Source organism: Glycine soja, chromosome 6, assembly GCF_004193775.1.
Source record: "Glycine soja cultivar W05 chromosome 6, ASM419377v2, whole genome shotgun sequence".
Taxonomy (NCBI): domain Eukaryota; kingdom Viridiplantae; phylum Streptophyta; class Magnoliopsida; order Fabales; family Fabaceae; genus Glycine; species Glycine soja.
The window spans coordinates 2,741,595-2,755,083 of NC_041007.1; the positions used below are offsets into that span (position 1 = coordinate 2,741,595).

The 13,489-nt window shown below is 31.6% G+C and overlaps 2 protein-coding genes across 2 annotated transcripts; one reads left to right on the forward strand and one right to left on the reverse strand.

Moving 5' to 3' along the window:
- Nucleotides 1-5,206: 5,206 nt before the first annotated feature.
- On the forward strand, nucleotides 5,207-9,038 carry LOC114414686 (transmembrane protein 147-like). The gene is made up of 7 exons (XM_028379048.1): nucleotides 5,207-5,489; nucleotides 5,834-5,903; nucleotides 6,014-6,073; nucleotides 7,477-7,591; nucleotides 7,764-7,879; nucleotides 8,091-8,215; nucleotides 8,569-9,038. Exons 1-7 carry the CDS (start codon nucleotides 5,413-5,415, stop codon nucleotides 8,690-8,692), a joined length of 687 nt encoding a protein of 228 aa, XP_028234849.1. The 5' UTR covers nucleotides 5,207-5,412; the 3' UTR covers nucleotides 8,693-9,038.
- A 1,098-nt stretch (nucleotides 9,039-10,136) lies between these two features.
- Nucleotides 10,137-10,956, reverse strand: LOC114414688. The gene has a single exon (XM_028379050.1). It carries the CDS (start codon nucleotides 10,784-10,786, stop codon nucleotides 10,418-10,420), a length of 369 nt encoding a protein of 122 aa, XP_028234851.1. The 5' UTR covers nucleotides 10,787-10,956; the 3' UTR covers nucleotides 10,137-10,417.
- Between the last annotated feature and the right edge of the window lie 2,533 nt (nucleotides 10,957-13,489).

The following is a 13,489-nucleotide window of genomic DNA, read 5'->3' on the forward strand; positions in this document are numbered from 1 at the left end:
ACATGAATAGATGTGTTTATGTATGATTGAATTATAGAAATTAAAATCTTGACTTAGTAGTAAAAAGAAAGAAAAAAATGTATAGTAAATTTGATTTTTCCGTTAATAAAAAAATTAATAATTAAAATTTATCCATAAAAAATATATCAAGAAAGGCTTATGATTTATGTTACTTTCGTGAGGTGGTAAAAACCTTTAATTTAAGTAGCATCTCACTAGCTAGGGATGAAGGAAGACACGGAAAGCTTTAATTGCGGTGACGAAATTATATTAATATTGCAGAGACTAGTTGTCACTGGGGAAAGAGAATGGATTGGAGTTTTTTCTTTTGGGACAGTACTGGTTTTAGCCAAAAGGGAGTTGTTATTAATGGATTAATCTTCAAAGGAATATGCAAAGAGAAAAGAGGGAAGCAGGTACGCGGAATGCAGGTAAAATGTTTTTTCTTTTCTTTTTACTTAATTAGGTTGGGGCGATATAATGGAGGTTATGTCAGGAATGGTTGGAATTGGAGAAAAACAAAATGATGAGTACTATTTTAAGAATATTGAAATGAAAATTGGAGTCACCCTATAATGTTGGTAGACACTTTTTTTAGAATATTTTTTTTATCTATAATTTGTTATAATTTATTAAGAATCATTAATTTTAGTAGATTTTATTTCTCAATTAATATTTCTTTAATAAAACCTATCAAAATTTGTAATTTTCAAAATCATGTAAAAGTATATGAAAGAATTGTAGAGAAAATGTCGCTAAGATTCTTCTAATTATATATATTCTACAAGTTATAAATATTTTGTAATTAAGAAGCTTAATTATTTTGCATACAAAAAATGTACATGCCTTCATTGTTGTAGCTAGCTAAGTTAGTTAGGACCAGTAGGATGACGGCGTAAATCTAGTTATACAAGATTGCGGTAACTATTGAGGAAATAAGGATCACTAATTCAAAAAAAAAATGTACAACCATGTGAAGAAAGCTTCAAATTTTGAGTTCCAGCTAGCTTTTTCCCCTTAAAATTTGACCAAAAGGATGAAATCACCGAAATCAACGCCGTTTAGGCTTATGTGCTCCACAATATTACTTGATATATAAATTATTGTATACTTCATTAATCATAACGACATGATGAAAGTAAATTAACTTTGTATATTGTGTCCAGGTAGTAGCTAGGTACCAACTTTGTCAAGCATGGCAGCTTTTAGGCAAGCAAGTCTGTTACGCAAATGGCACATTGTCATTCAAAAGTAGTGATCATGCGATAATAATGCGCTGATGAGTGAACACGAAGGTCAAAAGCTCCCTTCATTTTCAAAAGACATCACTGATAACCTTTAGCTAAGCTAATTAACTCCTCAATATATGTAGCTTCTTTTTCTTTCACATATCAGTCAAACCTAACAGGCTAACAGCGATATTCTAACCCCAAAATGCAACATGGATAGACGCTGGTCGCAGAGCAGGGAGAATGAAATCAGAGCATACGTAGACCTAAATTCACTCGTCAATTTATTATTCATGGTCCAACAAGGACCGTAGATTTTGAAACTATGATAATAAATACTAGTACGTACTCCTGGTCTACTGGTACCGACAACTGATTATGGAATACTGCTTTTAAGCGTGGGAATAGAATTATCCTATGTGTGTTTGATATTAATTTTCCAAGTAAAAAAAAATGACAGCTTTCTTAAGAGAGCTTGATTTCAAAAATATATATATATATATATATATATTTGTTAAGAAAATTGAAATCAACGTGCACTAAATAAATAAGAAAAAAAATAGAAAAAGGAGATGGAACTCTTGCGCAGAAAAAGTGGAAGAGGTTTAATTTGTGTCGTGGGAAGCAGAGAGATAAATAAGTGGTTCAACAAGCTAGCTAATTGATCAGCTGCAAATATGTAGTGGCTGCAGGAGCACTGCACGTAGCTACTTGTGTCAAGGGTCCACTCTCGTGCAGAAGGTCATGTGCCTGTAATCAGTTTTGTTGGGCATATGGCAGCTGCCACTGAAAATTGGTTTTAGTTACATCTACCAAAATGATTCTTAATCTCCTCCTCGATTACTCGGGTCATGCTACTCCCAATAAATAAAAAAGGAGACAAATAGTCCAAATTACATTGACAATTAATTAGCACAGTCACATTACGTGTGAGAGAAGGACATCAATCGAACGACTAATAATTTACCATAATTCCTATATACACTACCGCAATATATTTGGTTTAAGAAAGAAAGTGAAGAAACCAAAGTTCTTATATTGATTTTAATCAACGGGCGGATTATCATACTCGTATTTTAGTCTAATGATTTGAACGTTTCTAACATCTCTCCCTCCCTTTCTTATTGCATTTGTCAATTGTCATATTCTCCAACATTCCTTCTTGCATTGACAAGTTACTGAGCAATCAAACCCGGCAGCGAATGTGATGACAACAAAATAAAATCGTAAAGTCCCTTTCACCAAATAAAAACCAACTCCCCCCACCCCCATGCATCCACAATGACGTACAGCAAAACCATAGAAATGGAGATGGCAATTTATTGTGAAAGGTGGAAAGGATCTCTACTATATATTTAACATGCATGATTTTATGTTCTGATTTAATAGTAAAAATCTTAATGCGCATTTGGTTCTAGTGTCCCAATAACGAAAACGTGCATAATCGATGTGGAAATCAGAATTTTGAAATCAAATTTTCATAAATCCATAGAGGTTATGAATCAGGCTAATCTTGAAGATCAGCTAACAATGAAGCAAAGAGATAGGCGAAGACCAAGAATTAAATGGTCATATCATATATGTGTGATGTTAGCTACGTTTTGGCAACCGGAATGGGTGTAACTAATTTGCCTATTGAATATTGAATATTCCATGATCCTAGTAGTATGAAATTAAGGGTAATTTCGAGTTTGTGAGAAACGGAGAGAAGAATGGAAAAGGCCAGATATTTAAGATGATTTTAGATGTACATTATATGATTATTGGTCAAGATAAATTCAGTACAAGACGACAGGCTTTTCTATCATTTATGGTAGGCATTATGTGTTTGTCAGAAACGGAAAGAAGGATAGAAAAGGACACATATTTACAATCTGTGGTCACAAGTAAATAGATTTTTTTTTTTATTTATCTATTGGAAATTATGAATCAAACAAACTCATGGTATCTCGTAGTTTATAACAATTCCAACTGGATCTTACACCTTGAACAATTGAGGCATCAAAACTGATGTTGGTGAAGTAAGCGGGAGCCACAAGGATGTCAAATTCAGTTTTTTAACCTGAAGTAACTGAAGCTCTTGAATTTCGGTGGGCATTGCAAGTGGCAGCAGATATGTGCTTATTTGGAGCAATTTTTTAAACTTGATGCAAGCGCTTATTTGATTTCTGGTTTTCCAATATAGCCTCAAATACAAGTTACTTTGCTGGTATAGTTGAAGATGCAAATTTCTTCTAGGATTAACTTTCACAGAGAGAAGGAAACCAAGCTGCACATTAGATGGCTTCTTTTACTTTTCACAGTATGGAGTGGTTTGAAGATGTTTCTCATCATGTGGATTTCTTTTATCGAAGATGTATTTGATTCTTTGGATGAATAATACCTGTACTTTTTATGTAAAAAAAAAAACAACAACTCATGTATGTCGTTTAATCAATTGAGATATTTTTTATAATAATTTTTTACCAGCCTTGATAATAAATTAAAGATCTGATTTTTATATTTGTATATATAAAAAACATTTCTTAAAAAAAAGTAAATTATTTAAACAAATTTTAACGTTTTAAAACATTAATCCTTAACTTTAAGTTAAAAGTATATATCATGAGTTCACTCAAAGAAAAGGATAGATGACTAAAAAAGATAAATAAATGTTTAATATAAATTTATTGTACCTTGAAAAAATTAGTTGGAAGCGTGTAACTTTCCTATTTCATTTATGGCACTTTAGCATCTTTGGTAAAAATATTCAATAAAATCTATTATTATATACAAAGGAATCTATATTTTCATATAAATTTTATTGTGTTTTATAGAGAAAAAATGTATTTTTAAGTAATTGTATTTTTAGGTTTTTAATTAATTTTAAATTCTTTTTATTTTTATTTAAATATGAAATACTTCATTAAAAATAACATAAATAATATAAATAGTGTAAAATTTTATATATAAAAAACAAAAAGACATGTGTGCATCTATAAATTAAAAATTAAATAATATTGAGGATAAAATAATAACAAATTATACTTTTTTATAAGTCAGATATCACAATTTTTTCATAAGTCACAACATGATAGATAAAAAATTAATCTTAATCATTATTTATATCAGTTGTCTAATTTACACATAATAGGAATTAAACGACGATTCTCCTATTAATAAATACATCATTCTCATATAAATATAATGAAATCTTATATTATTATGTAAAATCTTTGGGTTGAATTATAATAATAAGTTATATACTTAAATACTAGTTTGAGTCATGTTTTAAAAAAGGTTATAAGATCATGAAATAAAGGCACTTACTGATTGTCTCTATCTTCATCAAATAAAATTATAAGATGGTTTGATAAATTGTGATTTAACTTAAATGACTGGTTAAACACTCTATTTTTTTATTGACTAATATTAAGTTATATCTTGCATAAATATTTTAAGAAAATGACTGAAAACTAAAAAAAATTACTTGAAATTTGTTAAGCCAACTAATTAAGTTATTTTTTTATAAAATTATTTGTTGAAATAATTGGTTAATAATTAATGGTATAAAAATATGTATTTTTAAAATCAAATGTTATTTCAAGCAGCATATGAAAAATAAAATGCTACAAGCTAAATTTCCTCATGTAGAAATTTAATTGTAAGCATGACAATGCAAAAGGGTTTTTTATTTTTTATTTTATTTAAATTATTTTTAAAATAAAAAAATACATATGTAAGGGTTACACACATAAATTACTTTGTTAATTATTATTTTCTTTTTTTATCACATAACATAATTTAATTACTTATATTAATTTACATATTTTTATATTCTAATTCTTATAATTTTATATTATTCAATTAATTAAAATATTACACAATATTGAAATATAAATTTAATTAGTAATAAACTAATAAATCATTAAGAAATGCTTTCACCTCTTCGATTATGGATCCTATATTTAAAACATTTGTATTTCGTCCAAAAAGATGTTCTTAGACCGAGCATTTCTCCAACTTGGGAGAGAACATCCTTTCTCTTAGGAAGTAAAAGTTATTAATAAAAAGAAAAAATAATTAATATGAAAATTAAAAGTTAAAACAATCAAATGCAGCAATATACTTACTAACAGGAGTGGATTGAGGAGAAGTGAGCCTGTGGAGTGTTTTCTTCTGATTTCATCTGGATCTGCGAGAGATGACGGTCTTTCATTTCTTCAATTGCGCGATTCTCACCTTCGGCCCCCACGCCGTCTACTATTCTGCCACGCCCTTGTAACTCTCTCTTTCCCTTTTTCTTCACAATTTGCACATCAGATCTATACCTGTTTCTTTCAATTGCTTAAACAATTAGCCTTTCCCTTATTAATTTTATGCTCTCGCAACTTCGCCTGCTTCAATTGTTACTTATAGCCGAGAAATTGCTTGATGTAATGTTCTTTCAACGAATACCTGTAATCAATAGCTTATCGTGAAGTCTGTCCAGTATATCGATGAACTATAAATCTTGTGTTTGTGATGAATTTTGGAATTTCCCTCCCTTTTTTTCTGCGTGCTCGAAAAGCTAGGTCTCGTACGTGGTTTCTTATGTTAGTATAGTAATAAGTTTCAATATGCAGATCTGAGTATGATACACTCGGCACCTCTATCAAAGCCGCTGTTGTTTATCTTGCAACGGCATTAGTGAAGGTTGGTGAATATACTGAATTCTCTACTATTGTTGTGTAGTTGTACAAAGATAGATAACAATGAACAATCTCATTCTTTTTTTTTTTTTTTTTGGTCTGATACTGTGGCAGCTTATTTGTCTAGCTACTTTTCTCAAGGTATCAGAGAGCGATAGCTTTGATCCGTATCAGGTATGTCTTTGAATTACTTATGTATATGTTTGAATTGATGTGTATACTGTTTATGGAGGGATGCTATATAACAATTTAAGTTTTAAGCCTTAAAGGAAGACCTCCATATTTATAGCCAAAGTTTTTATTCCATTGCTGAAAGCTATTGCAAATGGTTAGCATGCTAAGAAGCAGAAAACTTCCAAGGGCCTGTTTCAATACAAGGTATAAGTGTTTTTGAGAGCTTCTCTACTGGAAATATAGAGCATTTCCCAGTATAGAAGCTCTCAAAATCTGTCAAAAGGACTTTTAGCCTTATCCAAACTGACTCTAAATATAGTAGTTGTGTTGGATAATATTCATGTTGAACACTGAATGAAAATTTAGAATACTTTTAATTGTATTTTTTATGGGGGGGGGGGGGGGGGGGGGGGTATTTTTACTTTTCCTTTTAACTTTTTCACCGATACAAATTGAAATACCATAAATCTTAGCATCTACGATGACTATGTTCACTTCTAAAACATGAATTCTCTCTTGTAATTTAAGATCTTTATTTTACGGTCATTTCATATTAATTTTATATGTTTATTATAGCTGTGTCGTATCCTGTGATTTTTAAAAATTTTCTATATCCTGTATCTGTGTTTCCTACCTAACAGAACTATTTTTATGTCAACTTTTGCTCAGTTCATAGTTTTATCTTAAATTCTAAGGTGGACTGTTGAGAGTTGAGACAGTGAAGTTTGATCTCTTATGTGCCATTGGAAGTTGCCCATTACTTGCTAGAACAGCCAAATTTTATAAACAAACTGTGTTTCTGTAAAAATTAAATAAATAAATCAACTCTCAGTATTATGTTTGGATTCTGTCGTCTATTTCTTTGTTTTTTGATTGCTGACACTCCTTCCACCAATATACTACTTTGTGTTTTCTCCGTTGAGATGGAGTTAGTGATAGTGAATTGGCTGTGCATTCCATGTGTTGAACTATGTACATACATGAACATGGAGGGTACAGGTTACAGTTGCATATATTGATAAAGAAAGAGAATGGTATGCAAAAATGAGAACTGGGCAGGTGTTTTTAATATTCAGACTGAGTTATCAGAAGAAATAAGTTCATGTTTATTACAATGGATTTTTCCTATATCAAGATGAGAATTGGAGTGTGAATGGAAAGGAATGAGCATTCCCCCTTATTGTTGCCATCCTTTCTTTTCATTTCTGTTGTGTTGCTTATGTTTTGAGGAATTACAGAGGTCTTCTTCTGTATTAGACGATAAAAAATTAGACACATAACAAATTAACAATAGATGGCTGTGAATTTATAATACAATGCCCTTGGATGTTCTCAATGGCTATTTATAGTTCTTGTTATTACGCTTATTGTCTTGAATGATAACAAATGGCTTTATTCTTCAGGAGTTTTTGAAGGCGTTAATAGGTTTTATAGATGTTGCTGGGCTTTATTTTGCCTTGACCCAGTTGACTCACAGGAACATCTCTCAGAATCATAAATTTCAAGCAGTTGGACTTGGTATGTCTCACAGGCTAATATCATTTTGTTCATTTTTTTTTAATATTTATGTCTCGATTTGGTATATCTTGAAGTGATATTCTCCTTCTAGGGTCAGCCCCTGATGTCTCTTGTCTGTTACTTTGCTTCTCTGATCTTCATCTGGGTCTTGTTGACACTTTTCTTGTGACAGGCTGGGCATTTGCTGACTCTGTGCTGCATCGGTTGGCTCCACTTTGGGTTGGTGCCAGAGGATTAGAATTTACTTGGGATTACATTCTTCAGGGCCTTGAGGCTAATGCAAATTTGGTATGTTCTTTCATGTTAAGAGTCTTTTGTTTTTCATTCTAAGATTGAAATACATTTGGTCAATAATATTCTCCTGGAATTTGGAACTTCTTTTAATTCTATGTTGGTATGTGCTATAATTGAAAAATGAAAACACATTTCAATTCATGTGCAGTTTGTAGTATATGTATTATCTGTAATTTAAAAGATTTCTGCACTTGCATCTGCACAGGTGTTGAGCATATCCCTTGCTGCACTTGGATCTTTGATGTGGCTTCGAAAAAATAAACCCAAGACCCTCATCCCTATTATATATTTGAGTGCAGGGATTGTAGCAACCATGCCATCTATCACAAGGTCTTTCCTGGCTCATTACAATTATTGTTATGATGATATGTAAATGTGTAATTTCATGCTCAAATTAATTTTTTCTATGATTTTTTTCCTATGCTATTCAAGTCTTTGAATTGAGGACCATGCATAAAATATTTCTTGAGCCTACCTTTTTCATAGACTGTTGCTATCATATTTTTCCTTTTAGTCTCCCTGTACAAATGGTCCATTAGGATAAGATGGCCGTTCATATGGTGTCGGTAGACGTATTAGATATGTTACTTAGCTAGATGGTAGTAATTATTTAGTCAGCCATAACATGAACTTTTTATGTCATTTGCTGTAGTTTAGTGTTTGATGAACTGTGTCTTCTGCAGCTATCTGAGGCGTGGATTGGGGTGGCACTTTCCCAAAGTGGTCGGTTTTGAGCTCTTCACATCCCTGGTGATGGCTTTTATAAGCTGGCAACTGTTTTCTGTATGTCAGAGACCTTCAGTGTGAGAAAGCTCATTACATACTGATCGAATCCTGCTTAACTATTTTCTGGCTAGAGTTTTGATCCAGGGTCATCTGCTTTTTTGGCAGCTGCAATGCTGTTTCTTTAAATTCCATAAATGTTTTTATCAATTTTAGTTTCTTTTTCTTACCAGTTTGATTTAATTAATTTAACACGCTTTCTTGCGGTAGAATGTTGGCTGCAATTCATTAGAAATTTGGTTTATTCAGAAAATTAGAGACATCGTTAACCCCATACATCTGGGATTGATAGGTTGCAAACACTTTCTCTTTTTTGAAACCCCGTTGGATATCTCGTTAATCCATGTCCCTTCCATTATTAACCCAATCACACCCTGACCATTGCAAACTATATTATTTACCTCATTCTTTTAGAATGCTGGCTGCAATTTTTTATCATAAACAACTTATTAAATTTCACGTTAACTCGCAGCATGCAGTCGCTTTCCCTTTATGTATGCGCACGCACGTCGCATAAAATCACGCACGTTTGGCTGGTTTTGGTAACACGGGAGTGCTGTAAGCACTTTTCTAGTTATCATTACGCAAATTATGGTTTTTAGTATCTTTATCTGGTCCCACTAAATTTCTACACATCCCTGCGAATTACGATGATTTAAGATGAGATAAAAAGAAGTGATTGACATTAATCATTTTCTGCCGATATAATAATTTTTTTATTAAGGTGATATAAATTATATTCCGCAAAATATTTAATTAATTTTTAATTTTTTTTATTAGTTGAAAAAAAATTAAAGGTTTGATAAATAATTTTTTTTAATAATTTCTAATTTTTAAATTTTTATATTTTCATTATTTTTATTTTTAATATATTTATTTATTTGTTTGTTATTTTTTAAAATAAATTATAACTTTTTTAGTTTACCTTTCTTAGTTATTTTAACTGTTAATTTTATTAAATATTTATAATTTGATAAGTTCGTTTTTTATCTTTCATATATCATCAGTTAATTTTCTTGAGCGGAATACAAGTCGTGTGTGCATGAAATCGAAGTAAGAAGGTGGCAATATAGTTTTACTAAGATATAAATCTCCTTTCCGCAGTCTTAAATTTGGAAAGAATTTTATCCATGGAAGATTATCTGTGACCTTACACGATTTTCTTCATTCTCATACCGTTCGCTCCGTGTGGATTGCTACCGGAAGTCGGAACAATCCTACTGCCTCATGCGATGTTAGCCGGTTCACAGAAATTTCGAGTACGGTTAATTTAATCTTTAAAATATAAAAACATATTACTTTAGTGTTTAAAAATATTTTTAACCTTTGAAATTACCAAAATTAAAATGATCAAAAAATCAATATTTAACAGCTTTAAAATTAAAATTATAAAAAAAAAAATTATCAATATCAACAACTTTAAAATTAAAAATAAATTTTTGTGATAAGATTTAAACTGTCGAGTCTGTAATTTCAAAAATTAATTTATTTGATGTATACTTCTTTCTCATATTTAATGGGTGTGCAAGAATTACATTACATATGATTTCTCGTTGGAGAGAGCCAGAGACTCACTTCTAGGTTCAATGCAGCAGCTCATGCCAATTATGAACAAAACAAGAAAATGATGAAACTTCACAGGTAAATATACAAGTCATTATGAAAACAAGAACAAGCAGAGCATCAATATAGAAACATACAACTTTCTGGATATTAATTAATCACTTGCTTATCTGATTCAACAAAGTTTCATTCTGCCTCGGACTCCTCGACCCATGCTTCAACTCGCAGGAGCACAAACCCAACTGCGACCCCGACAAGAACAAGTCCATTGATGATAGCAGCAATCGTGAATATCTCACCTGCGGCGTTGCACGTGGAGGAGAGTGCCCCTCCACCCTTTCCTTTTCCATTTGATGTTGCTGCTTTCACTGAACTCACAACCTTAGCAAAGCACTTCTCAGTGCTCATAGGAAGTCCCAAAGAGACAACACCATTGCTAGCCTTCAGTCCCCCAAATGAATTTAACCCTCTCACGTGCACCACTCTCTTCTTGGGTGAGCCCACGATGGCTCCGGTGATGTTCTGAGGACACACGACAGCTGTGGCCATAGCCATTTGAATTTGATCCTCACTGCTACCCAGCAAAAAAAAAAAAAATATTGATCAACCAAACTTACCTGTGGATAGGAAGGGATTTTCAACGACGGAAAATCTAATGGCACGAAAAGTGGGTATTTATTTGGATAAGGGACTCTCAAACTGATTGGCTCGTAGCCCACGAATGACAACTGAAGATCAGATTTTGATGCTTAACAAAAATGGAATGGTGGGTCACAACTCCGCGTCTCACCTATTATTTTATTCTCAATTCACTTGCTATACCTAGGAACAAGTATTTTAATTTTAGCCACGGGTCAAATATTTATTTTATATAATTAAAATATGTAGTAAACAAATATTTGTAAATATATAAATTATATTTGTCAGAAAAATATATAAATTACTTTTTTATTGTATGTGTGTGAATATTTTTAAAAAATAAAGATTAATTATATTTTGGATCTCTGTTTTTAATTTTGTTAAATGTTATAATTTAATCATTCGGTCGATCTTTATTTATTCAAAAAATAATAATTTTAAATTTTTTCCTCAACTTTAGATTTTAATTGGTATGCACTTTTAGTGTAAACTATAAAAGAACTTTAGAGATGAGAAAAACTCATTGAGAGGACAGATAATGGCAGCCTTGGCTTCCAAGATATCTATGGCTTTGACTTGGTCATGTTGGACAAGCACAGGACGGATGCATGTTAATGATTATGGGGCAATTGTTCCCACACAATATATTTTTTCTCATAATATTTGATTAATTAAGAAAAATTTTACCAAATAAAAATGCAAGTATTTTCTGGATCAGTCCATGAGTAAGCAAGGGTGACGTTTCTATGCTATGATATCGCGAGCTCTCAAAGCAAAATACTATCCCAAGGGTGATTTCGTGGATGCAGCTTTATTGGGCATGGGCGTGTGTACCATGGTGATGGGGGGCAGTTTGTGATAGCCAAATCAATTATCAAAGATGTGTTCCCACAAGTACACGAAGGTGAGGCTATGATACGATTCTAAGCTATAGGAGGAGATAAGGAAGAGCAAAAATAGAGATAAGCTTTCTGATATCCCATTCATTTCACCTCTTATTACATTTATACTATTGAAGCTAACAGAATTTCCTCTTCAACCAACTAACAGAATGCTATAACAGATTCTGGAGAGTTCTACAAGCACACGGGACTAAGGAACTAAAGAGCTTTAGCGCCAAATGCGATTACACGAAGTCCTGCAGGTAAGCGGGCTTCTTACTCCCTCTCTTAGGCCTGTTTGTGTATGTTTTCTGTGATGTGGGCTGAGTGTTGATCTGCTGCTGTGTTGCTATCAGGTAAACCATTAGTTGACTGAAGGACATGCATATTGATCAGGTTTTCATCCAAATAGATTGTCATGTCAACGACTCTTCCACGAATATTAATTACAGAAGGAGGTGGAGAATCTGACAGAATGGATCGAGGTCTAGTACAACAACGTAGCTAGGTTACTGCTTCAATCTTTGCCTAACTATAAAATTGGCTTTGTAAGGAGACCAGCAAATTTAGTTGTTCATTCTCTTGCTAGCTATCATGTTGGTCACCATGTTCTTACCGATATTTCTCATGCATTGTATATTTATGCTTAAATTATGTTGGAAATTAAGTATGTTTTACATTCTACAAAAAGATTATAACAAGATATCTAAGACCTGGATACTCAAAAAAATACTTATAGGAATCAAATAACATCTCCACGCAAACTAAGAACATTATAGCATCTAACACTAGGGGGAGAGAATGGGCCAAAGCTCCAAACTAGCTACACCATCAATCACTAAATTTCTTCTTGATATATATATATATATATATAACAAAACACAATCATTTGACGAAGCAAAATGCTTAATCTCATTGATTAATGAGGCTTGTACATGGATCATTGCCCATATAGTTGATCCCATAAGTTATAGTAATTTTTTTTTATCAACAAATCCATAAGTGTTTACTAAAAAAAATCCAAAAATTAGAAAAACTTCATTTTGATCTTAAATAAAAATTAGAATATCAAATATCTGAACCCCTACCGGCCTCCTTTCGGTCATATGTGCTTCTTAAATAAAAATATGGATTTGAAACATGTCATAGAGAAATGATGTTTCTTATAAGTGATTGAATCTTACAAGAAAAAAAAGATTATGCACTTATAAAAAAAATTACATAATCATTCAATCACAACCTATCATGTAGGATAAGATTATTGATTTTTATGATAATTACTTTAAAAGTTATATCAATAATAATTTGTAACTAGATCAAGATCACATGGTGACCATTAAATTCATCTTAAAATATATTGTATCTCTTAGATTTTTTTTCCCCATCAATTAGGTAATTTTGCTTTTATTTGTAATAAAGAGATAAGTCGGCTTGAGAATGTCCATCATTTGCATGTTTTACTACAATAAGTTTTTTCATGATCTCTCTTCAAAAAATAATATATATTTTCCCGAACAAAAAGTTCACCTAAAGGAAATCCCGTACAAAGTAAAATGTTAATAATATACTAATTTTGATTAAATGGTTGAAAGTTACAAAAATCATTAGCATTTAATTTAATTGGCAATCATGTGTAATTGTATATTAGTGATTTTTATGATTTTTGTCCATAACTATTACCATTAAATTTTTTAATTAATGTCATCAACTTAATGATATTTTAAATGGGATAACATTG